Source organism: Gorilla gorilla, chromosome 13 (genome assembly GCF_029281585.2).
Source record: "Gorilla gorilla gorilla isolate KB3781 chromosome 13, NHGRI_mGorGor1-v2.1_pri, whole genome shotgun sequence".
Lineage (NCBI taxonomy): Eukaryota > Metazoa > Chordata > Mammalia > Primates > Hominidae > Gorilla > Gorilla gorilla.
Genome location: NC_073237.2, coordinates 25218662 through 25242479, shown reverse-complemented (window position 1 = coordinate 25242479; position 23818 = coordinate 25218662). Strand labels below are relative to the sequence as shown.

Sequence of the window (23818 nt, the reverse complement as noted above, 5' to 3'; positions counted from 1 at the left end):
ATCTTATTTTATTTATTTTTGAGATGAAGTCTTGCTCTGTCACCCAGGCTGGAGTGCAGTGGCGTGATCTTGGCTCACTGCAACCTCTGCCTCCTGGGTTCAAGCAATTCTCCCACCTCAGTCCCCTGAGTAACTGGCATTACAGGCATGCACCACCACGCCTGGCTAATTTTTATATTTTTTGGTAGAGGCAGGGTTTCACCATATTGGCCAGGCTGGTCTTGAACCCCTGACCTCAAGTGATCCGTCTGCCTCGGCCTCCCAAAGTGCTGGGATTACAGGTGTGAGTCACTGCGCCTGGCCCTGAAGAATTTTAAAAACATTGCAAAATGATCATATATGTCTTGCTTTAGCAAGGAGCCTCGTTGTCGTGGTAGATTCTTGGAGTCCTCAGATTACTTGAAATTGATTAGGAATGATAAAATCCACAGTTGCAACATTAATTACTGCTTCCCTAGAACGTAGAATTTTATGAAAAAAGTTCTGGTTTAAATTTGTAGATCTGTATTGTCTATATTCATTGTCTATAATACATTAATTATTTGTAATAATATTAATACCAGTATTTAATGTCTTATTTAATTTGCACCAAAAGGAAATGCTACGAGGAAGATACACTCATTATTCCCCTTTTACAGATGAGGATGCCATGGGCCTCACACGCAGAGACCCCATGGTCTCACATGCAGAAATCAGTGAAGCTGGGTTGTTTTCCAGGTAGACTCCGGAACCCACATTCCTTAGTGTTACGCTGTTGTACCTCTGTAAACCCTGCTGCCTTCGTGAGTGACATTGTGTAGCCCAGGGCAGAGGGTATTGCCAAAAGATACAGGAATGTTTTCCAACGTGTCCCTTTTCAGTGCCCTTTTAAACATTAACTCTTAGTTCAGCGAAGAACATGCACAAAGAGATTTTATCAGCTGAGGTCTGCTGCTTTCTGATGAATTAATTTAGAATCCAGAGAGAGCTTAGAAGTTCTAGAATAATGAGTAGCTCATATCCTTTGAATTGTCTCTTTAAAATATTAGATGGCTGAAGTGGGTGTAAGTAGGTGGTTTATAATATGTTCTAGATGCCAAGATATTCAGGGTAGCAGAGCTGATGCTCAGGTATGAAAGTACGGGAGCCACAGTGGGGCCTGTGTGTTGGGCATTTTCATGTCAGCATTTTTTTTTCCCAAAGCAGCCAGTTTCATGGTTGGGTGGTTCCAAATGTAAGAACGGCCCTTCTTCCCTGTGACTCCCACCAAGTAGTTCGGAGCAAGTCCACTTTGTATGAAATGGCAACGATTTGGAAGAGTGACCTTCTCTAGGCTAAACAACTGTGCCGTTGACCATTCCTCATAGATGGGTTTTTCTGAATTTTCACTTCTCTGAGAGCTTTTGGGACAAGAGTCCAATTTTATGGTGACCCTCCCAAATAGTGGCACCCAGAAAGGAACACAGTTCCACCAATGACCAACCAATGCTGAGTACCATGGGGAGTGGACATGCACCAAGAACGCTAGTAAAGCCCAAGATTGGGTTAACATTTTTGCAGGCTCAGTCACACTGTCGGCTTGGGTGAAACTGGTGACCACCTAAATACTGAGCTGGTTTTCAAAGGAATAGCTTCCAAGCCACGTCCCTTCAATTCCATGCTTGTGCAATTGAATTGAATTCTGTGCAATTGATTTTTTGGATGCTCAACACCACACTTCACATGAATCCCTGTCATGTTGCTTTTGCCCAGTGTTCTGGCATGCTGAGATTTTACAGTCAGGGAATTGTGGGGCTGAAAGGCTTATTTGTACAGTTGACAGCTGTAGTCATTCTCCAGTGACTTCCTGTCAGGGAACCTCCTCTTCCTAAGTCTACTCCAGTTCCTTCAGTTTCCTGCCAGTTGATTTTCTTGAGCATGATCCAGCTCTGGGCCTAATTCTTCCAGGATTTATCTCCCGAAGGTGAGAGACAACAGTGTTTTCCTCCTGCAGATTCCTTTTCTCTCTGCATCTCTCCTCTGTTCTGCCCCTGATTTTTTATTCCTTTGAGTCTTTGGGGGGTTGGTGGTTGTACCTGTTGCTTTGACCACTCACTTTATCTTGTTCCCTGCAGCTCTTGACAGCCCAGCTCCTTATACCCTCTTATATTTGTTTTTAGTGATTTCCTGGCCTTTGACCCATAGCTATCTCTGGTCCTTAAGTTTCTCATGCACCCTCTTTTAGATTCCCAGTTCCTTGACCTTGCCCCCCAAATTCTTGCTGCCTGATATCTGATGACACCTTGCAGCTCTGTCCTTCACAGGTTTGGCAAGTTCACTCTCTCTGGCTTCAACCAAGGCATTGCTAAATATCACTGTTGAGGACTGAGACTAAGTTACTTAGTTAGAAATCAGGACTATTTTGAGTATATATATCAACTAGTTTATGAATCCACCTCATGGCACTGCATCTGGCCTTTTCCACAGGGGGATTATAGGAGACCTTATCAAATGCTTTGCAAGAATAAAGGAATACTACTATATCCATAGAACCCTGGTCTACCAATATGGACTTCTATCTTCAAAGGAAAAATGAACTTGATTGGTTCTGACTTGTTCTTGGTAACTCCATATTGGCTGTTAGTGATCACTGTCTAAAAGCTCTCTGACCATCTCTTATCTTGGATTTTGCCAAGAATATATATATATATATATATATATATATATATATATATATATAGTATGTATGTGTGTGTGTGTATGTGTATATATGTGTGTGTGTGTGTATGTGTATATATATGTGTGTGTGTGTGTGTGTATATATATATATATATTTTTTTTTTTTTTGAGATGTAGTCTTGCTCTGTCGTCCAGGCTGGAGTACAGTGGTGCAATCTCGGCTCACTGCAACCTCCACCTCCTGGATTCAAGCAATTCTCCTGCTTCAGCCCCCTGAGTAGCTAGGACTAAAGGCATGCACCACCACGCTCAGCTAATTTTTGTATTTTTAATAGAGATGGGGTTTCGCCATGTTGGCCAGGCTAGTCTCGAACTCCTGGCTTCAGGTGATCTGCCTGCCTCAGCCTCCCAAAGTGCTGGGATTTCAGGCAGGAGCCACTGCACACAGCCTGATTTTGCCAAGAATTAACGACAAACTTACCAATATGTGTTTTCCTAAATCCTCCATGTTCATTTTCCGGAAAACTTGATATTTGACCATCTTTAGTCTCCTAACATTTCTTCCATTCTCTGTTCCATGGATGATAGATACCAACTGTTACATATTATAGGTCCACAAGCCCCCTAGATTCAAGTGGTATGGGAGTATTCAGCTCATTCGAAGCAATCTGATATTCTTATCACTAATTTTGGGTTGGAACTTTTTCTTTCTCTTATTCCTCCTATCCCTTCTGTAATTTCTACAGGTGTACTTCTTCTCTGCAAACATTATTATTTCCCTGCTTTTCTACTAATTTTTTTTGTTTTAAAGCAAATTATATATTTGAGATGTTGAGTCATAGTCATGAATCCTGTCATGCCAAGGTTCTAGTTACCCATGAGAATCACATTTATCTTTTTGCATTAAAATTTCAGGGCAACTTGTTCACTTCATGTACTTCATGGCTTTGATCTGTTGGTATTTGAGTCTATGAACACTGTTTCCAACAGTTTCCCTGATTGTTGTTATGTATCTCTTCTCCCATCTTCACAGAACGTGGCCCAGAGTTTCATCTTGGTACTTTTACACATGGAAACATTCTAGAGGCTGGTCTAAAGGACTGTCCACACCAAGGGAACATAGGATGTTAGGCTGGAAAACAGTGTGTCAGGATTTCATCCAGGAAGGTCACAGCCTGTTGGTCTAGAAGATCATGTAAGATGCTATTCAGCAAGTGTCACAAGTTGGCCTGATACAATCTAGTCCAAAGTCTTCACCATATACTCATACCAACCTGTGATGACTCTCTTTACTTCTTTGGGAAAAGAGGGTACCTTCCAAAAGATAAGAGCAAAGTCGGGCCAAGGGTAAGTCATAAGGGTCAGAGTTTCAGGGAACCCCGTCTAACTCCTATATTGTGTAGATGGGAAGACTCTGAAGGCCAGAGAGGGGCAAGGACTGGACCCAAGTCACACAGTTATTTTGTTGTGCTTTACACACGTACCTGGTTTTCTTTCATAAAAATTTGAGTTTGAGATAGTTCTCACAACTATTGAGCAGTAAAACATGAGTTGGAATTCAGATAGTCCCATTCACAGGCCAGAACTCTTTGTCTTCATCGTATCACAGCTATTTTGCTACCATGTTGAATGTCCAAATATTCTCAGGTACACGAGAACATTATCTGGCTTGGGATCCCTAGATTTTATGAAAATACCTATAATGGGATATCATCCTTTCCTGTGGGTTTAAATTGAATCTGCAACAGCTATCAAAGTTTCTGTTTTTAAGAAATGAGTAGATAGATATACCTGGCTTTTATGAAAGCACTGTTCCAAAATGCATCATGTTAATGTTTTTCAGGGAGTCCCTAAATCGTCCTTCCTGACCGAGGAGAAGAGAGCCAGACTGAAGACCAACCCCGTGAAGGTGCACTTTGCTGAAGAAGTGCTCATCAGTGGACACAGCCAGGTGTGTCACTAGTCAAGGGATTGAAATTACTCTTTATGAAGCTGGCGAGTTGCCTTCTGGCACATAACTCCCTGAACCTCTGGAATTCCACAGAACAGAGAGGGTGCAGAGGAAATGCAGTGTGTTTGCAAGAGGCTTTGTGCACCCTCCCAGTCAGATGCCTACAGACCCTGGACTGGGATTGCTGGTGGGAGCTCTGGGCCATGGGTGGGGACTGGGAAGAAGAGCACTGGGTTTGGCCCTCTATTGTTCTGTGACTCCATTCTTCTGCCCATGAAATTTCGACAAATTCCAATAGTTAATTTCTCATTATGCATCTTCAAATTTATTATCCTCTCTGAAGGTGATCTATTGATAATCGTGCCGGTGGTGATGGGATTCCTTTTTATTTTTAAGAGTCCATCATCTATTGAACCTCTATTATGTGACCTAAACTTTGTGTGTACAGTCCTTAGACATCACAATACCCTGCAAGGGAGGTGTTTTAACAAAAGAGGAAGCAGAGGCCTAGAGAGATTAAGAGACTTAACCTCTAAGATCACATGGCGAGAAAATGCAGGAGCCCAGGTCCATGTGACTTTGGTTCTTTGGTTTTTCACTATGATGTGCTGTCTAGTCTTTTTTGATATGGAGAGACCCAGGGTTGGGGGTTCAGAAGACAAATTTGTAAAGGGAAAATGTTGGCTAGAGTTTGATTTTAATGTGGAGTGTTGGATAAAAGGCTCATTTATTCATAATTTATACATTTTCCCCCAGTAGTCTATAACTATTGCCATTATGAATTTCTTAATATTAGACTTTGAAACTTTAAAGTTGAAACTTGTCCTTTTCTGGTCTTCTCACCATAGAGACCAGCAAAGGCTGGGGGAGTCACAGGGGGTGGGGGCTAAGGCCATTTTAACAAAGGATCCAGGTGACCTGGTCCACATCTACAGAGCCCTTATTTTCTACCTGCCCTGCTACTTAATAGAGCACACCTTTAGATAGACTTGAGTGAGAAAGGTGGACTTGTTCAGGAAGGGGCCAGTGGGAGGCCTAATGCATGACTTAGAAAACACCTGTCGTTGGCAGTATTTGAGTCACGTTTGTGAAATTGGATTGAGTCTCTTTAGAAAATTAAGTTTAGATTCTGCTGGGCGCAGTGGCTCACGCCTGTAATCCCAGCATTTGGGGAGGCTAAGGCAGGCAGAGCTCGAGGTCAAGAGATCAAGACCGGCCGGGGGTGGTGGCTCACGCCTGTAATCCCAGCACTCTGGGAGGTCGAGGCGGGCAGATCACAAGGTCAGAAGATCGAGACCATCCTGGCTAACATGGCGAAACCCCGTCTCTACTAAAAAATACAAAAAATTAGCCGGGCGTGGTGGTGGGCACCTGTATGTAGTCCCACCTACTCGGGAGGCTGAGGCAGGAGAATGGCGTGAACCCAGGAGGTGGAGCTTGCAGTGAGCCGAGATCGCGCCACTGCACTCAAGCCTGGGCGACAAAGCCAGACTCCATCTCAAAAAAAAAAAAAAAAAAAAAAGAGATCGAGACTATCCTGGCAAACATGGTGAAACCACATCTCTACTAAAAATACAAAAATTAGCTGGGCATGGTGGTGCGTGCCTGTAGTCCCAGCTACTTGAGAGGCTGAGGCAGGAGAATCACTTGAACCCGGGAGGCGGAGGTTGCAGTGAGCCGAGATTGCGCCACTGCACTTCAGCCTGGTGACAGAGTGAGACTTCGTCTCAAAAAAAAAAAAAAAAATTAAGTTCCGATTCAACACATGACTCTTCATTTCAAGAGTCATGCACAGTGATGAGTAGTGAGGGTGAGAACCAGCTAGCAGGACAGGGACAGAATAAAGGCATGACAGGTGTGGACAGGGTCACCTGGTTGATCTGTTAAAATGGCCATGACCTCCCATTCACTGCTGTCTATGCTGAGGGGACCAGATAAGGACAACTTTCACCCGAACTGGCTACAAAACTGGCTCAGAGTTTTGATTGGGGAGTTTAAAGGAACAGGGTTCTAAAAAGGTGTCTCCAGGAAGACTTGGAAGGTTGGGGCACCTCAGGGAATCTTTGGGAGTCTGCATCAGCCACGTAAGGCAGAGATAGCAAAACAAGTAAGAGTTCATCCCTGTGACCTGTCTATTCATCCTTTCAAGTGTTTCAAAGATGATAAAATTGGCTGTTAAACTTTTCCCCTTGGAACATGATAAGACTGCCTTAGATACACAATCACTGTATTAAGAAGGATCTGAGATAGTAAACCAACATTTGAAATATGTTTGACTTTGCTCACAGTTAAACAAAGAAAAAATATTAAAAAGTAAAACTTTACACTTAGCAAATGAGCACAAATAGAGAAAAAATGTAAGCCCTGATGCTGAGAAAGTAATTATAGTCATGCACTACTGATGGCTTTATAAATTGGCTTAAACTTTTTTGAGTGGAAAAAAAACAAAATTTAATGACTGCTATAAAAAATGACCCAGAGATTGCATTCCTGTTAGTCTATACAATAATTTAAATGTGAAAATCCATATATTTAAAGATATCTATAGTATCAACATTTTAAATAGCTCCCAAAATGGAAAAACATGCTCAGTTGTCTAGGGCAGAGGAATTGTGAAATCAGTTCTGATATTTCAACTCAATAGAATATTATAAATCCATTAAAATTATGAACATTAAGCCCACCTAAAAATTGTATATGAAATGCATATTGGGTAGAAAATGAACATAGAGTCACGCATATTAAATTATTGCAGCTCTCTAAAAACTATTTACAGATATAGATAAAAATTGGAAAAAGCCTTAGGGAAAAGTAAGTGGTGGTAGTTATGTAATGTTGCTATGAATATATTCTTTGTAAACCTTTTAAATCACAAAGAAAGTACTAAGGAAAAAATTTCCCACTGGGAAACCCCAAAATTAAGATTTGTAAACACTCAGAGCCAGAGAAGTAAGATGGCAGCAGAGTAAGCAGTCTGAAATCCCTCATCCTGATGTAGTGTGAAATGGCACTGGAATATGAACATCTTCCTTTTTCCTCCATAAAAATACTGTGGTTTTTTAAAATAAGTTATAGACCCAGGAGACAGAGGCTGCAGTGAACCGAGACTGTGCCACTGCACTCCAGCCTGAGCAACAGGGTGAGGCTCTGTCAAAAAAAAAAAAAAGAGAGATGATTGTGAGTCTTGCTTAGAAGATACAAACACCTTTATATTTAGAAGATTCAATATTCTCATCTGAAAAAACTGGAAGTTGTTTGTTTGTTTGTTTAAGATGGAGTTTTGCTCTTGTCGCCCTGGCTGGAGTGCAGTGGTGTGATCTCGGCTCACTGCAACCTCCGCCTTCCAGGTTCAAGCAATTCTTCTGTCTCAGCCTCCAGTGTAGCTGGGACTATGGGTGTGTGCCACCACGCCCGGCTAATTTTTGCATTTTTAGTAGAGATAAGGTTTCACCATGTGTAGGCTTTATACCCAAACTCTTTATAGAGATGAGTGCAGGGGGGCAATTCTAGCTCAAATCTTGGGAACTCTAAAATTTCTCTGTGCTTCTGGAGGACACCAGCCCCAAGGGCCCTTTGTATTTGCAACCAAACACTCAGAATCACTTCTTTTTTTTTTTTTTTCTTTTTTTCTTTTATTATTATTATACTTTAAGTTTTAGGGTACATGTGCACAATGTGCAGGTTAGTTACATATGTATACATGTGCCATGCTGGTGTGCTGCACCCATTAACTCGTCATTTAGCATTAGGTATATTCTTACGAGAGCTGGGAGATTCTCCAAAACCCTCTCCTGCTCCATCCGAGGAGTTCTAGCTGGCATGGGGCCACCCAACACAGACCAGTCCTGTGCCTTTTCCCCAAATAGCCCTACGAGAGTGGCAGAGTCCCTTAGGGGACCTCATGCATCTAGGGTGATAATTGGGGTGAATGTAGTGGAGCGCATCCCTCTGCCCTTTGGTGATATTTCATTACAGGGAATGCAGCAATAAAATGAGGGTAGGAGAGGCTTCCCTACCCTCTCCATCCCACCCCAATCCTACAAGGTAGAGTCTAAGAATCTCTGAAAGGCCCATGTTGAACAGTGTGCATGCTGGTCATCTGGCTTGCCAAATTGCATCCCATAAGGGTACAGCCAGCAGTAAAACATGAGCTGATGGTCATGAGACATTGCACAGGCTCGCGCAGTGCTATCAGTACGCTCGTGGAAGGGCTCACTCTTCTCCACCATTTGTCGTATCTAACAGTCCTCATGGGTATCCCTTCACAAAGCATGCCTGTGCATTGGAGAAATTCCCAAGTGCCAAGAAAGAACCCCTGATATGGTGAGGAGGTTAGGGAGGATCCTACTCTCCAAACCAGGCAGGTCCAGACAGCCAAGGATTTGTCATACCCAGGGGCAGGAAAGCTGTGACTGGGATACAACAGGCCAGGCATGGTGGCTCACGCCTATAATCCTAGTATTTTGGGAGGCCAAGTCAGGCGGATCACTTGAGGCCAGGGGTTCGAGACCAGCTGGCCAACATGGTGAAACCCTGTCTCTACTAAAAATACAAAAATTAGGCTGGGCACAGTGGCTTAGGCCTGTAATCCCAGCACTTTGGGAGGCTGAGGCGGGTGGATCACCTGAGGTCAGGAGTTCAAGACCAGCCTGGCCAACATGGTGAAACCCCATCTCTACTAAAAAAAAAATACAAAAATTAGCTGGGCATGGTGGTGTGTGCCTGTAGTCTCAGCTACTCGGGAGGCTGAGACAGGAGAATTTGCTTGAACCCAGGAGGTGGAAGTTGCAGTGAGCCGAGATTGCACCACTGCACTCCAGCCTGGGTGACAGAGTGAGACTCTGTCAAAAAAAAAAAAAAAAAGCCAGTCGTGGTGGCAGGTGCCTGTAATCCCAGCTATTTGGGAGGCTGAGGTGGGAGAATCGCTTGAACCTGGGAGTCAGAGGTTGAGTGAGCCGAGATCGTACCACTGTTCTCCAGCCTGGGTGACAGAGAGAGACCCTGTCTCCAGAAGGAATAAAAAAAGACAGGGATACAACAATACTCTTGTGTTTTCCAGGGTAATTCTCTGCTGTGTATGCCCAACGTGCTCAAGCTATACTTGGAGAATGGACAGACCAAAGCTTTCAAGTTTGAGGCAAACACAACCGTGAAGGTATTAAGAATAAACTTGAACTTCTTTTCCCAAGAAGAATGTTCTGGCTGCTAGGACCCCCCAGGCATCTTGCCCTGCATCTGCCTTGGTGGTCTCACAAACACCGTGGTCTGAGCCCCTGTAATAATAAGCCAAGTACCATGTTATCTCATTTCGTTGCACGACCACCCAGAAAGATGGTCTTTTTACCACCATCGTAACTGGGTGGGGGTTAAGGGGTGGGAATCAGGACTTAGAGAGATGAAGTGACTTGCCCAAAGGTCAGATTAGAACTCCTAAGCCTTCACCCATAACCACCAGGCTTCCCTGCCATTTGTCTGTGACTCTACCTGCTACGCCAAACACTAGAGCAGCCGAAAATCCAGGTGAGATGTCAGGAAAGGCCCAGGCGCTGCCTATTCTGTTCTTGGTTAAAGTCCATTGAACTTATACTTCACAAGTTTCCCCATATGAGATGATCTGAGAGGGGTTACTGAGCTTAGTCAGGGGTGGTCTCGATCTTCAGGAGCTTGCAGTCTAGTTGAGGGAGGGTGGACGTTCAGGGAATGCTCGATTGTCCAAGGCAGGATGAAATAAGGGCCAAGTGCAAGGGGAAGAGTACCATCTCTTCCAGCCTGTCCAGACTTCAGACAAGGCATGGGAAAGAAGCTGGACCTGCGCTGAGCTTTGGAGGATAACTAAGATTTCAACAAGGGCCGGTAGGGACAGGGCAGTTGAGGGTAGGGTACATATCAAACAGAGAGTCACATGAACTAATGCAGAGAGCCAGAAAAATGGCAATTGCCCAGGAAATAGCAAACCATCCAGCAGGACTGGGACACAGGCTGTTTTCTTGTGGAAGGAGTGGCTGTGGAGGGCCTCAAATGCCAGGCAACAATAGAGCTTGAGTTTTATCCATAGATAATAGCGTATGGTGCTAGCAGTTCTTGAACAAGGGAGTAAATAGTGTTAGAATGAGGCTGCAGTGAAGAAGCAAAGTTGTTCAAACATGAAAAACCATGTAAGAGGAAGCATTGAGCCCAGCTCTTCTGGTACAAGGGGACAGCAGATTCAGGAGGGCCAATGCAGCTATAGGGGACAAACAGTAGCCAAGACACACATGCACACACACATCTGCACAGTACATTCACACACATGCATATGCATGCACACATATGTACAATGTACATACACCTGAACACACACATCCAGTGTTTCTCTCTGGCACCTTCATTTGGCAATTCCTACAGCTGCTCCAAATGCTCTATTCTATTTCTTCCTAAATGTGAGTTAGAAGAAGCTGGAGAAGGGCTTTCTGAACCTGGGGAACTCCAAGCCCAGAGGAGGAAGGCAAGGGAGGAATAGACTTTAAGTGTTTACTACATGCCAGGCACGCTTCCTGGGCACTTTCTTGTATACGATCTCATTTAATGCCCTAGCAACCTTGTGAAGTAACTAGTGTTATCCCCACTTTGCAGATAAGAAAACAGGCCCAAGAGGCCCAAAAGCTGTCAAGGTCAGCTAGCTCATAACTGGCTTCGAACTTGGTCTGTTTTTGAACCCTGTGCTGGAATCTTGTCACTCTGCCATTCTGCAGAAAAAGGAAGCTTTGCAAATGGATTAGACAAAGAGTTCTACTTTCATCATCTTTGATCAAAGTGGATTGGAATAGAAGGGTTGATTTTTTTAAAGCAAGTTCCCCTTTGGTGGCCAAAAGGACTTTGAGGTAGTTTACAATAAAGGCCCACATTACAGGGGAATTAAACTTAAGATGATAGAGGGAGTTGGGGAAACGAACAAGGACTTAGCCAGTATAATACTGGTTAATCTTATTTATCTGTAATAGCCAAATTTTTTAAAGCAAAATCTTTAGCTGTTTACGACACAGGGAAAGGTGGATATAAATAAATCTTATGAGTGAAAAAAGGAAAAATTACTGTCCACTCATCAGTGACTTCTCTTCCCCTTTCCCTCACTAAGGGAAGAAAAGTTCTTGTATTAGAAAACCCTCTTTCTCTAAATCAAGAAAAAGAATATGTCATTTGACCCAGTAAACATTTATTGACACTTTTTGTGTGCCAGGCATTTCTGTATCACCAACAACTTGGCAATAAATTACCCAGGGGCCGGGTGCAGTGGCTCATGCCGGTAATCCCGGCAGTTTAGGAGGCCGAGGTGGGTGGATCAACTGAGGTCAGGAGTTTGAGACCAGCCTGGCCAACATGGTAAAACCCTGTCTCTACTAGTAATACAAAAATTAGCCAGGCATGGTGGCGCAAGCCTGTAGTCCCAGCTACTTGGGAGGCTGAGGCAGGAGAATTGCTTGAACCTGGGAGGCAGAAGTTGCAGTGAGCCGAGACCATGCCACTGCAGTCCAGCCTGGGCGATGAGAGCGAAACTCCATCTCAAAAAAATAAATATAAATAAATAAATAAATAAATTACCCAGGGTTATACTCTTAGGAAACCTGCAGTCTTGGGGTGGGGCTAGGGTGAGGAGATGAGATCTGGGGACAACGCACAATGAAACGAGGTACCGGTGTGCTTAAGACCGTGAAAGCGGGACAGAAGCCGTGTGGTACAGGCTCAGGGGAGAGCAAGCTTCCAGCTGGGTGCCAAATAAAGGCCTGTGGGGGAGTGGAGTGGTAGCCTGCATGGTGGACTTAGAAAGATAGATTGGCTTTTGACTGGAGTGGGCCAAGAGTGATGTGTGAAGGCAACGTCCGGGCACGGCGAACAACACCAGCAAAGATCCAGAAATGGGCAAGTTTGACAAGTGTGTGGGGCTTGTGGGCAGAGTGCATTGGGATAAGCAGCAGAAGATAAACTGGGAGAAGTGGGTTGGCACCTGATACCTTGAGAGTCTTGAATATTAAGCTAAGGAGTTTGGATTTTGGCCAGTGAGCCATCAAGAGCCACTGAATGTTCTTGAGCAAGGGAGAGCATGCCCAGTACAAGGCTTAGACAAATTCCTCTAGATCAAGAGTCAGCAAACCTTCTGTAAAGGGCCAGATAGTGAATATTTTAGGTTTTGCAGGCCACAGGGTCTCTGTCATAGTTATTCAACTCTGCCATTGTAGCAAATGCGCATGGCTATATTCCCATAAAACCTTAATTACAAAAACAGGCAGTGGGCTGGATTTGCTCCACAGGCTACAGTTTGCCAACCTTTGCTCTACGTGCAAGTTGGAGAACAGATGGGTGGCAGGACGATTCACAGGACATCCCTCTACAAAGCCAAGAAATGCATGAGCCCAAGCTGAGGTAGACATGGGAGAATGGAGAAGGGACAGAGTCAAGAGACAGGCTTTCCATTGGGGCCAGCACAATGCCAGGCACACAGGCAGCACTCAGTTAATGGTGTGGAGCTGTAGAAGCAAATGGACCCTTCAGGACTAGTCACTGGGTAGTTATGGGGGGTGATGAACAAGTGGAGAGAGGGTTCCGAATCAGGAGTCATGAGGAGGGAGTAGCACCTGATGGTGCGAGACTTACTGCATTTGAGGTTCTGGCAGGACATTTATGATTTCTGTTTACTCACCAAATGAAAGTTTGTGTGCATCTATTATGTGCCAAGCACTGGATATACTGCATAACAGAGCACAGCACAGGCAAGGCCCGCATCCTCAGAGAGTTTAACATCTAGTGGGGTGAAAGACAATAAGCAAGAAAACAGAGATTGGCAGTTGGCATGCATTGAATACTTACCATCTGCCAGGTGCTGTTCTAAGTGCCTTCTATGGGGAAATCAATTCAATGTACACAACAACCCTATGAGATAGGTGTTAATATTATTCCCATTCTACAGATGAAAACACTGAGGCATAGAGAGAAGAAGCAATTACAGCTAGGAATTGGGAGTGGAGGTCTAGAACCCATTCCCTTAACTTTACGATGGCTGTTAATTGAAGAAAATAATATTAAATAATGGTGAGGGAAATAAACAGGACACTGGGACAGAGAGTAACAGGGATGATTATATTTATGTATGCTGGCCAGAGAAAGCCTCTCTAAGAGGTGACATTTGGACTGAAACTCGAAGGAAGAGAAAGAAACAGACCTGGAAAGAGTAATGGGGAAAGTATACTGGGCAGAGGGAACAGCATGTGCAAATGCTCTGAGGCAGCAAAGACCTCACAGAGGGCTGCTCTAGTGAGCAAGAAGAGTGTGGCGTGGCAACCAGAATGCCTCAGCGCAGCATTCACGACCATTCCGTCCTGTCAGCCACTCTCAGAATTACGCATTATTGTCCTCTATTTGGAGAGGAAGTGACTGGGGTTCAAAAGTGTCCCTCAGTTGTGGCTGGACGTGGTGGCTCATTCCTGTAATCCCAGCACTTTGGGAGGCTGAGACTGGCAGATCACCTGAGGTCGGGAGTTCGAGACCAGTCTGGCCAACATGGTGAAACTCCATCTCTACTAAAAATACAAAAATTAGCTGGGCATGGTGGCACACACCTGTAATCCCAGCTACTTGGGTGGCTGAGGCATGAGAATTGCTTGAACCCAGGAGGTGGCGGCTGCAGTGAGCTGAGATCGCAGCATTGCACTCCAGCCTGGGCGACAGAGCGAGATTCCGTCTCAAAAAAAAAAAAGAAAAAGTTTCACTCAGTTGCATAGTGAGTGGGTGGTGGGATTCTGTCTAGTAAGCAGTCAAAGATACAGACTGGGAGCCTGGCCAATGCGGCAAAACCCCGTCTGTACTAAAAATACGAAAAAACTAGCTGTGTGTGGTGGCAAACGCCTATAATTCCAGCTCTTTTGGAGGCCAAGGCAGGCAGATCACTTGAGGTCAGGAGTTCAAGACCAGCCTGGCCAACATTCCAAAACCCCATCTCTATTAAAAATACAAAAATTAGCCAGGCATGGTGGCATGTGCCTATAATCCCAGCTACTCGAGAGGCTGAAGCAGGAGAATTGCTTGAACCCAGGAGGCAAGGGTTGTAGTGAGCCAAGATCACGCCACTGCACTCCAGCCTGGGTGACAGCCTGGGAGACCCTCTCAAAAAAAAAAAAAAAGATAGAGACTGGGAACTCCACTGGATGGCTTCAGCCTTCCAAGTAAAGCAAGACAGGGTGGCTGTATGGATGGTGATGGAGCTTGAGGAGAGGGGAGCTGTGGCTGCAGGGCCGTAAGGGGCCTGATGAGTGGGACCAGACTCTGGCCTAAGTCAGCAGTGGGCATGTCAGTGCAGGCTTTTCTCTCCCTAGCTGCACTGAGGAATGGCAGGAAGGCCAGGGAAGTCCTCCCTGTTCCTTGCGTAACTCCTGCACCTCTCTGTGCCTGCTAGGACATCATCCTTACCGTGAAGGAGAAGCTGTCCATCCGAAGTATCGAGTACTTTGCACTGGCCCTGGAAGAGCAGTACAGTATCTCCAGGCTGCACCTGCTGCACGAAGAGGAACTCATCCAGCAGGTAGGGAGGACCGACCGCCTGTTCCTGGGAGGCATGGGCTGGGCTGGCTGCACGCCTCAGCCAGAACCTCTGGGGACAGAGCTCAGCACATCTGCAGGTTTGATGCACTTTCTCTTGCCCCAGAAGGCACAGAGCTCACTCAGCCTGGGGGTTATGGGACAAGAATCAGCCTGATTTTCATCTGCTAGTATGAGGTAGGCAGGACAGAGATTTAAGGTCCCCATTTTGCAGATGTGGAGACAAAGGCTTAGAGAGGTAAGGTGACTTTCTCAAGGTAACACAGCTGATAGAACCCTGATCTTTTGCTTCTAGCTCTGATGATCTTCCCTTGCACCTGCTGCCTTTGAGCCATTAGGGAAGCATTTGTTGCTGTGTCTAAGCCCTTCTTGTGCGACTTACCCCCTGATATGGTTCCTGATGGCAGAATAGGGTAAACACAGCCAAACGGTCTATACCACTCAATCTCCCAACCATTCAATAATATGTTGTACCAACTTTTTAAAGCTAAACACAGGTTAGTTCAACAAATCTTTGTGAGTCTGTTACAAAGATGAGGAGGATTTTAACAGTTGGAAATGAGTAAGACATAACCTCATAAAAGCCACCCTGAACATTCCTCTTTGCAGATGAATTCTTACCCAATGCACTCACCGATTAGAAGGTTTACTGCTTGCAGACTTTTTAATTACTTCTATTCTATTTGCATTGGGAAAGAAAATCACATTAAATCCCTAAGACAGTTTAAGTGAAATAAAGTAAGTTGTAGAATGGTATGTATACTATATTATTATTTGTGGAAGATAAAAGAATAGACTTATACTGAAGCATGAATATACATAAACTGTCTCTGGAAGGGGCACACAAGAAACTGAAAACAGGAGTTTCCTCTGGAAAGGGAAACTGGAAGATAGGTGAGTGGGAAATGCTGCCCTTTTGAACCTTTTACATTTTGTACCCAGGAAAAAGAAAGTCAAATTAGGAGTAAAGGTCTATGGCTGTCTTGGGAAGCACTAGAATTGAAATCTCTGGGAACTGTCTTTCACTGTCTGTGTTTTATAGAGTAGTTTTGTGGAATGACTGCAAGGACAAAGGCAGTTAGGAGATTAATAGTATCTCCCTTACCCATCGCAGGTGGTAGAAAGGGAGGAGTCACATGACTACCGCTGCCTCTTCAGGGTCTGTTTTGTTCCCAAGGACCCCCTGGACCTCCTGAAAGAAGACCCCGTGGCCTTTGAATACCTCTATCTGCAGGTGACTGGGTCTGTGCTTCCTAAAATAACAGTGGTTGTTCTCAAAGATGGTGCACTGGGTGATTTTGAACGTGAGCTCGAGGCCATTAAACAACTCCCTGGTAGGGATTCTCTTTATCTGAAGGAGAATGGGCCTGATCATCGCTCAGAATTCCCTTTTCCATCACTGAGTTGCTGTTTTAGCAGATGTGTGATATCAGAATGAAATTCAGGCTCAGTCCTCAATGTAGATGATACATTTTCTAATACCATTTTAGGATCTTTAGAATTACAGTTTTTATTGCCAAAAGGGGCCTTAGTGCTTTAAAACCTCGTTTTAGAATGATGACACTGAGTCTTGGAAAGGTCATGTGATTTGCCTGGGTCACTCACTTAGTGGCAGAGCCAAAACCTGGTTCTTGATCCGTGGCCTGGTGCTCCCCCTATTCTACCTCCTTAGATGAGAGTTATGATGTCATTTTTATTCCGATGAAAAATAATCATTTGGAGCCAGGTGCGGTGGCTCATGCCTGTAATGTCAGCGCTTTAGGAGGCCGAGGCAGGTGGACCACTTGAGGTCAGGAGTTTGAGAACAGCTTGGCCAACATGGTGAAACCCCGTCTCTACCAAAAATACAAAAAATTAGCCAGCCGTGGTGGCACACACCTACAGTTCCAGCTCCTTGAGAGGCTGTGGCGGGAGAATCACTTGAACCTGGGAGGTGGTGGTTGCAGTGAGCCAAGATCATGCCACTGCACTCCAGCCTGGGTGACAGAGCAGGATTCTGTCTCCAGAAAAGAGAAAAAAAAAAGAAAAAGAATCATTTGGCAGATATCACCATTTTACAGATGAGATAACTCAGACTAGGTGGATTGGACTGCCCCAAGTCTTACAGAAATGATGGCAGAAAATAATAATAATAGCAATAACAACGCCATCAATACTTTATATTTGTATAACACTGTGTGCCTTATACCTGCTTTCATACGCATTATCTAATTTAAGTCTCACAGAAACCACGTAAGGTAGATTTTACTATCCTCATTTACCAGACAGCAAATGCTTGGAGAGTCTTGGTAACTTACCCAAGGTCACACAGCCAAGAACTGTGAGAGCCAGCTCTCAAAGCGGAGCTCCTGGTCCTGCTGCCTTTCACCCGAGAGAACGAGGGGACACAGTATGTCTGCTTTTGTTTCCCATCTGCTGTATTTAATCTCTTCTAGAGCTGCAGCGATGTGCTCCAGGAGCGCTTTGCTGTAGAAATGAAATGTAGCTCTGCACTCCGACTCGCGGCTCTGCACATCCAGGAACGGATCTACGCCTGTGCCCAGCCACAGAAGATCTCTCTAAAGTATATAGAGTGAGTGGCAGGGGATGGCAGCTGCATTGCATTTATAACTTGCTGACCCCTGGCCGGGAGGGCCAGATGCCACAGAAAGCTGATAGCCACCCACCTACCCATCTATCTGTCTGTTGTCTTTCCATCCATTTCCCTCTGCACCCTCTCTAATCTGACCTGGCTCCCCCAGATGTCTGAACCTGGCTGCTCTCTCTGGGACAGAAGCCAACTCCAGATGGAACGTCACAGGATTCCCTTGTAAATTGCCTGTTCCTGGGAAGATGTCTTGGGAAATCAGTTGCCAGCATCAGTGTTAAGCTTTTCTAGGGGTGGGAATGCCTTGGAAGTTAATTTTTCCCATGGATATGAACCAGTTCCTATTGCATTATGTCTCCACTAGGGCAGTTTCAAGTCCTACGATTCCAGCACCTTCTGATTCTTAGCTTAGAATTGTTCTGGACAGCATCACTCAGGTTTGCTAAGCCCCTCCCCAGATCTCAGCTCTGTCCTGCCTGAGCATCAGAATCAGATGGGGAATCATATTTTAAAAAATACAGCATATCCTTGGCCCTACCCCTGATGTACTGAGTCCAATCTCTAGCAGCAGGGCCTGAGAATCTGTAGTTTTAGCAATTTTCTGGGGGATTTTGAAGCTGCTAGGCTGGCACCATGCTGAAGCTTAGCCTAGGGGATTCACAGGAGCTCTGCGTTGCCCCATGAGAGTGTCTTGTACTCTCTTGTATGCTGTCATTATTTGCCATGTATTTTGTAGTGAAAAAGATTCAGAACTCCTGCTCTGATTGATAGATTGTCACACCACACCAAGAGTAATGAGCTCCCAGAATGGTCAATGGGGTTTAGTTCCTGAATGCCTGTGGGGATTTTTGTGGAGAGTGTGTGTATGTGTGTGTGAGAGAGAAAAAGAGAGGAGGAGAAAGTGGCTCGTAATTGCTGTATTATGGGAACACTAAGTACTGAATCAAATGTAATTATGCTCTTCATTAGAGCCAAGTACCCTGTAGAAATGGGCCTCCTTGTCTCCAATGTCTCATGGCAGGAAAGACTGGGGAATAGAGAACTTTATATCTCCAACTTTACTCCGCAACATGAAAGGCAAAGACATCAAGAAAGCCATTAGCTTCCACATGAAGAGGAACCAGAATTTGCTGGAACCCCGACAGAAGGTAATGAAGGTGCCTCTGCCGACCCACTCAGCCGTCGTCTGTGAAACCTTAGGAAAAACATTTTCAACACTGCCTGGATTTTAGACCAATGAATAACTCTGACTTCAAGTTTTTTTTTTCTCTATTAAGCAACTTATTTCTGCTGCCCAGCTACGTTTAAATTATCTACAGATCCTCGGAGAACTCAAGACATATGGTGGAAGAATCTTTAATGCTACTTTAATGGTATGTATTAGAGAACTGTGAAATCCTACTCACGTAAGGGACCTTAGAGATCGTCTGAAAATCAATGTGTCTTTTAGCCTAAAATCCCTGAGGACTCTCATGTACTAGAATTTGTTTGGTAAACTAAATAGTACACCACTGGAAAATATTTATCACGCCCTTGCTTGGTGCTACCCCTGTGATAGATGCTAGGGGAAGCAGGGCTGAATAAGATGTGATTTACGTCCTTGAAGGATGAAACAAGCTACCCAACAAAATGAAGCAAAGCCATGAGACAGGTTCAGGCCTATTGCTGTGGAGTTTGGAGACAGAAGGTAGCACTGCTTGCTTCAGGGTAAGTATAGGGAGGAGAAGGGGTTAAGGAAAGAGGCAAGAGGAAGCCTGAATTTGGCCAGACTTCAGTAGAGAGGAAAAGGCATTCTGGGTCAGAAGGGGATGGTAAGCAGTTCACTCTGGAGCTTTGGGTATATGAAGGTGAAGAGGAAAATTGGAAATCATGAAAGAAAAATGAGAGTGTTTGACTGCCAAGCTGAGTCTCTGATTGTTCAGAAGGGAGGAATGAGGGGTGGGCCTGAGAAGAGAAAGGAGAAGCAGAAAAGCCCTCTGCTCTCTTCCCATTCTCCTGCCTGCTTCTTTTTTGGAGCCTAGGCCTAGAGCTTGTGCCTTTCAGCAGTCAGTGTCTCGGGGGTGTGGTTTCAGAGAGCTTTCCTCCAGCACTGTCAGCCCCAGGACTCTGCAGCACAAAACCAATTTACAATTAGAGTGGGGTTTTAAAAAAATATTAACCAAAGTCCTTTCAAAAGATTTGGTATGCATCTCAGTCATTTACAGTGATGGGCCAATGTAATCAGACTGCTAACCTAACAATGTAGATGGAAGAAGAGAATCAGTGTTTTGAAAGAAAGGAAGAGCATCAGATAGTTAGGGGAAGGGGAAACACAGATGGACTCTTCGTTTAAGTAGGAGACCCAAAAGGTGGGAAAGAGACTAGATCACAGAAAGGAAAGTTTTGAAGGTACAAGAAAAACTTCCCAATTTTTCTAAGGGCTAATTCTACCCTCTCCCAGCTGTCCAGTTCCAGTCCCCAGTCTCCCTTTACCTTTCTTGTCTAAGGAAAGAACTGGTAGTGGGAGAAGCAACCAGCTACATGCAACAGGTTCAGGGTGCTTGCTGGGCACTGCAGGTTACAAATAGAGATAAATGCAGACTCTGTTGTCAAGAAACTTAATGTGGAAAATGAGACTTAATACAAATAATTAAAATAAGAAGTCATAAGTGTCAAGTGCTAGTAGAGAAGTAAGGAAGTGGTACAGAACAACAGAGAGGAAAGGGAGATTTCTGGCTTAAGGAGGCTGAGATCAGGCAGATGCTTTCCATAGGCAGTAGGTTTTGATGTAAGCTTTTAAAGAAGGATCATGATTTAAATGGGAAATGATGGCAGGGAAGGGATTCAAAGAGCAGGAAGATAGGTACATAGGTGTGAAAATACAGATGTGTTTATGGCTGTGGCTTAGGGCTATATTGGAAAGAGTTTTGGGAAAATAAATTTACACTTTGATTTAGCTGTTGATGGGGTCCAAGTTAGGCAATAGTCTGGAGGAGTGGTGGTTAGGATCCAAAGTAGGAATCAAGGAGTTTGCAGCGAGAGGTATTATTGCTTACATGTGAAATGTATTTTCACTCGCTTGCGAATGGAGACTAATTCCCCTTCCACCCTCTGCAGTTACAGGATAGAGAATCCTACATTGCCCTTCTAGTTGGAGCCAAGTATGGGATTAGCCAGGTTATCAATAGCAAACTCAACATCATGTCCACATTGGCAGAGTTTGCAAACATCAGCCGTGTAGAGCTAACGGAAGAGTCTGAGAAAGTGAGCGTGGTCAAAGTGTATCTTCAGGACGTCAAGGTAACACAACGGGGAGAGATTCTGAATTCAACTGCTGGAATTTGGGGCCAAATAGGGGCCAGGCTAGTTTATATGAATTTTAAATAATAATAAAGTCTAATGTCCAATATCTGCTTAAGAGGATGAATTGTCCATCCTGTTCTATCAAACGGAAAGTGGTAAATGGTACATTTTCCTGAAGAGGTCCTAAAAGGTTTTTTTGCACAAACTGAGATGGGCCATGTGCTTTCCTGTTGGATTTAGAAACGTAGATGGAGAACACCAGAGGATTTTTTTTTTTTTTGAGACAGAGTCTCACTCTGTTGCCCAGGCTGGAGGGCAGTGACACGATCTTGGCTCACTGCAAGCTCTGCCTCGCGGGTTCACACCATTCTTCTGCCTTAGCCTCCCAAGTAGCTGGGACTACAGGCGCCCACCACCATGCCTGGCTAATGTTTTGTATTTTTTCTTAGAGATGGGGTTTCACTGCGTTAGCCAGGATGGTCTCGATCTCCTGACCTTGTGATCCACCCGCCTTGGCCTCCCAAAGTGCTGGGATTACAGGCGTGAGCCACTGCACCCGGCCCACCAGAGGATTTTATCACATGAATGGGACCAGATTGCTGCTCAAAAGCTTTGAGTGGTGGGCATTAAAATGGGTAAATAGTGGGCCCGGTGTGGTGGCTCACGCTTGTAATCCCAGCTACTTGGGAGGCTGAGGCAGGAGAATCACTTAAACCCAGGAGGCAGAGGTTGCAGTGAGCAAAAGATTGCACCATTGCACTCCAGCCTGGTGACAAGAGCAAAACTCTGTCTCAAAAAAAAAAAAAAAAAAAAAAGGTAACTAGTGCAGGGTACCTCCTGAGCCTCTCTCGAAGGTCTTACTTTTATTCTGCCCTCCTTTGATTTAATCCCAACATACTCAGTATTGGTGCTTTATTCTTATCACCCTCTCCCTCATTCTCCACATGTTCTTGCTCCTTTTTCTAAGTTCAGTCTTGCAAGTCCCTCTGCAGGAATGAACAGGGTGGGATGGGGCAGTATGGATATGGCGCTGGGGTAGAGGATGAGGAGCCAGAAGACACTGTATAGATTGGGTGGGAAGAACCCACTGTGTGTGAGTGAGTGTGTGAGTGTGTGTGTGTGTATGTGCGCACACGCACACACGATGGTGTCTGTACGAGTACATGCATATCCTCAGTTAAAGCCTTGCAAGTGAGGATATGGGGCACCAGGAGACCTACCTGTGGACCATGGCCGGATTTACCTGGAATCTCTCGTTGGTCCCACATGGCTTTGTTGTCAGTCTTCAGACTGTCCCTTGGTCCTTGATAAACATGAGATTTCTATTTGCTTTCAAAGGTTCTGACTTTGCTGCTGGAATCCAACAGTGCAAAAGACCTAGCCTGCCTGATTGCTGGGTACTACAGGCTGTTGGTTGACCCAGTTACCTCCATTTTCCTCTGGCCTGGAAACAAACAACAAGCGCACCGGGTATCTGCAGAAGAAGGTGAGGCACTGAGTCTTGCCCCAATAAGGACAGGCCCCTTTCGCTGGCCTTGTAGGTAAGGGCAGCCTAAAGGGAGGTGGTGAATTGAATTGAGCCGAGGCTTCAGCTCAAGTGGATGAGAGCTATTTCTCTGTTTATTTCCTAGTAAACAATTGATCTTTCATAAATACTAAACAAAGAAGCTTTCTTTGTATCTGAAATTTTCCTGAAACCAAGGAATGCTGTGGAAGAGCTCTAGTTCCCTGCGGTATTTCCTAAGATTGTCTCTCAGATCCACTGCATTTTATTATTTCTCAGCCAGGCATTGTGGCTCACGCCTGTAATCCCAGCATTTTGTGAAGCTGAGGCAGGTGGATCACCTGAGGCCAGGAGTTTGAGACCAGCCTGGCCAACATGGTGAAACCCCATCTCTACTAAAAATACAAAATTAGCCAAGCATGGTGGCACATGCTTGTAATCCCAGCTACTTAGGAGGCTGAGGCAAGAGAATCGCTTGAACCCAGGAGGTGGAGGTTGCAGTGAGCCGAGATCGTGCCATTGTACTCCAGCCTGGGCAACAAGAGCGAAACTCCATCTTAAAAAAAAAAAAGATTATCATTATTTCTCATCAAAAAGAGATGTCACTTATTTGTTCAGGAAGTAGATGACCTGGCTTCTCTTCCTTACCTATGCACTCTTTTGCAATCTCTTGAAGTATAAAAGAACTTCTCCGCAAGGCAGGTAAGACAGTTTCCTAGGCCAGCTCCCAGTTTCTGCCAGGCTTTTGCCTCAGCACCCTTGATGCAGCATGTCCCTAGGGCTGTGCTGATAAATGCGTAACAACTCCCTGCAGAGGGACAAAAAACAGTTTGAAGGAATTGCCCAATTCCATGGTGTCAACATTCTCACGATGGCTAATTTCAGGCTACCACGATATGATGATACCATGATGAATGTGGAGATGGGAAGAGCTGATCAATAGCACACCACTGTAGAGTGTTTCCTCTATATGGATAAAGTAGAAATCAGCTCAAGAGAATAGGTACTAATACAATAAGTAAAACAGTTAGAAAGTGATGAGTTTGGAGTATCTGTTACCTTTGTTTTTATTTTTATTTTTTTTAGAGGCAGTCTCTCTCTGTCACCCAGGCTGGAGTACAGTGGTGCAATCTTGGCTCACTGCAGCCTCCACCTCCTGGGTTCAAGTGATTCTCCTGCCTCAGCCTCCCGAGTAGCTGAGATTACAGACACCTGCCACCATGCCCAGCTAATTTTTGTACATTAGTAGAGATGGGGTTTCACCATGTTGGTCAGACTGGTCTCGAGCCCC

The 23818-nt window shown here is 44.8% G+C and overlaps 1 protein-coding gene across 2 annotated transcripts in view; it reads left to right on the top strand.

Moving 5' to 3' along the window:
- The window catches only part of FRMPD1 (FERM and PDZ domain containing 1), a 97767-nt gene that overhangs the window by 65647 nt on the left and 8302 nt on the right, over positions 1-23818 (top strand). For both annotated transcript variants that reach the window (XM_055351534.2, XM_004048044.5), the window contains 9 exons: positions 4481-4588; positions 9648-9743; positions 15012-15137; positions 16269-16388; positions 17590-17726; positions 18763-18889; positions 19019-19114; positions 20838-21020; positions 22362-22509. In XM_055351534.2, the coding sequence (XP_055207509.2) occupies positions 4481-4588; positions 9648-9743; positions 15012-15137; positions 16269-16388; positions 17590-17726; positions 18763-18889; positions 19019-19114; positions 20838-21020; positions 22362-22509 (1141 nt within the window). The remainder of the gene's footprint in view (positions 1-4480; positions 4589-9647; positions 9744-15011; positions 15138-16268; positions 16389-17589; positions 17727-18762; positions 18890-19018; positions 19115-20837; positions 21021-22361; positions 22510-23818) is intronic.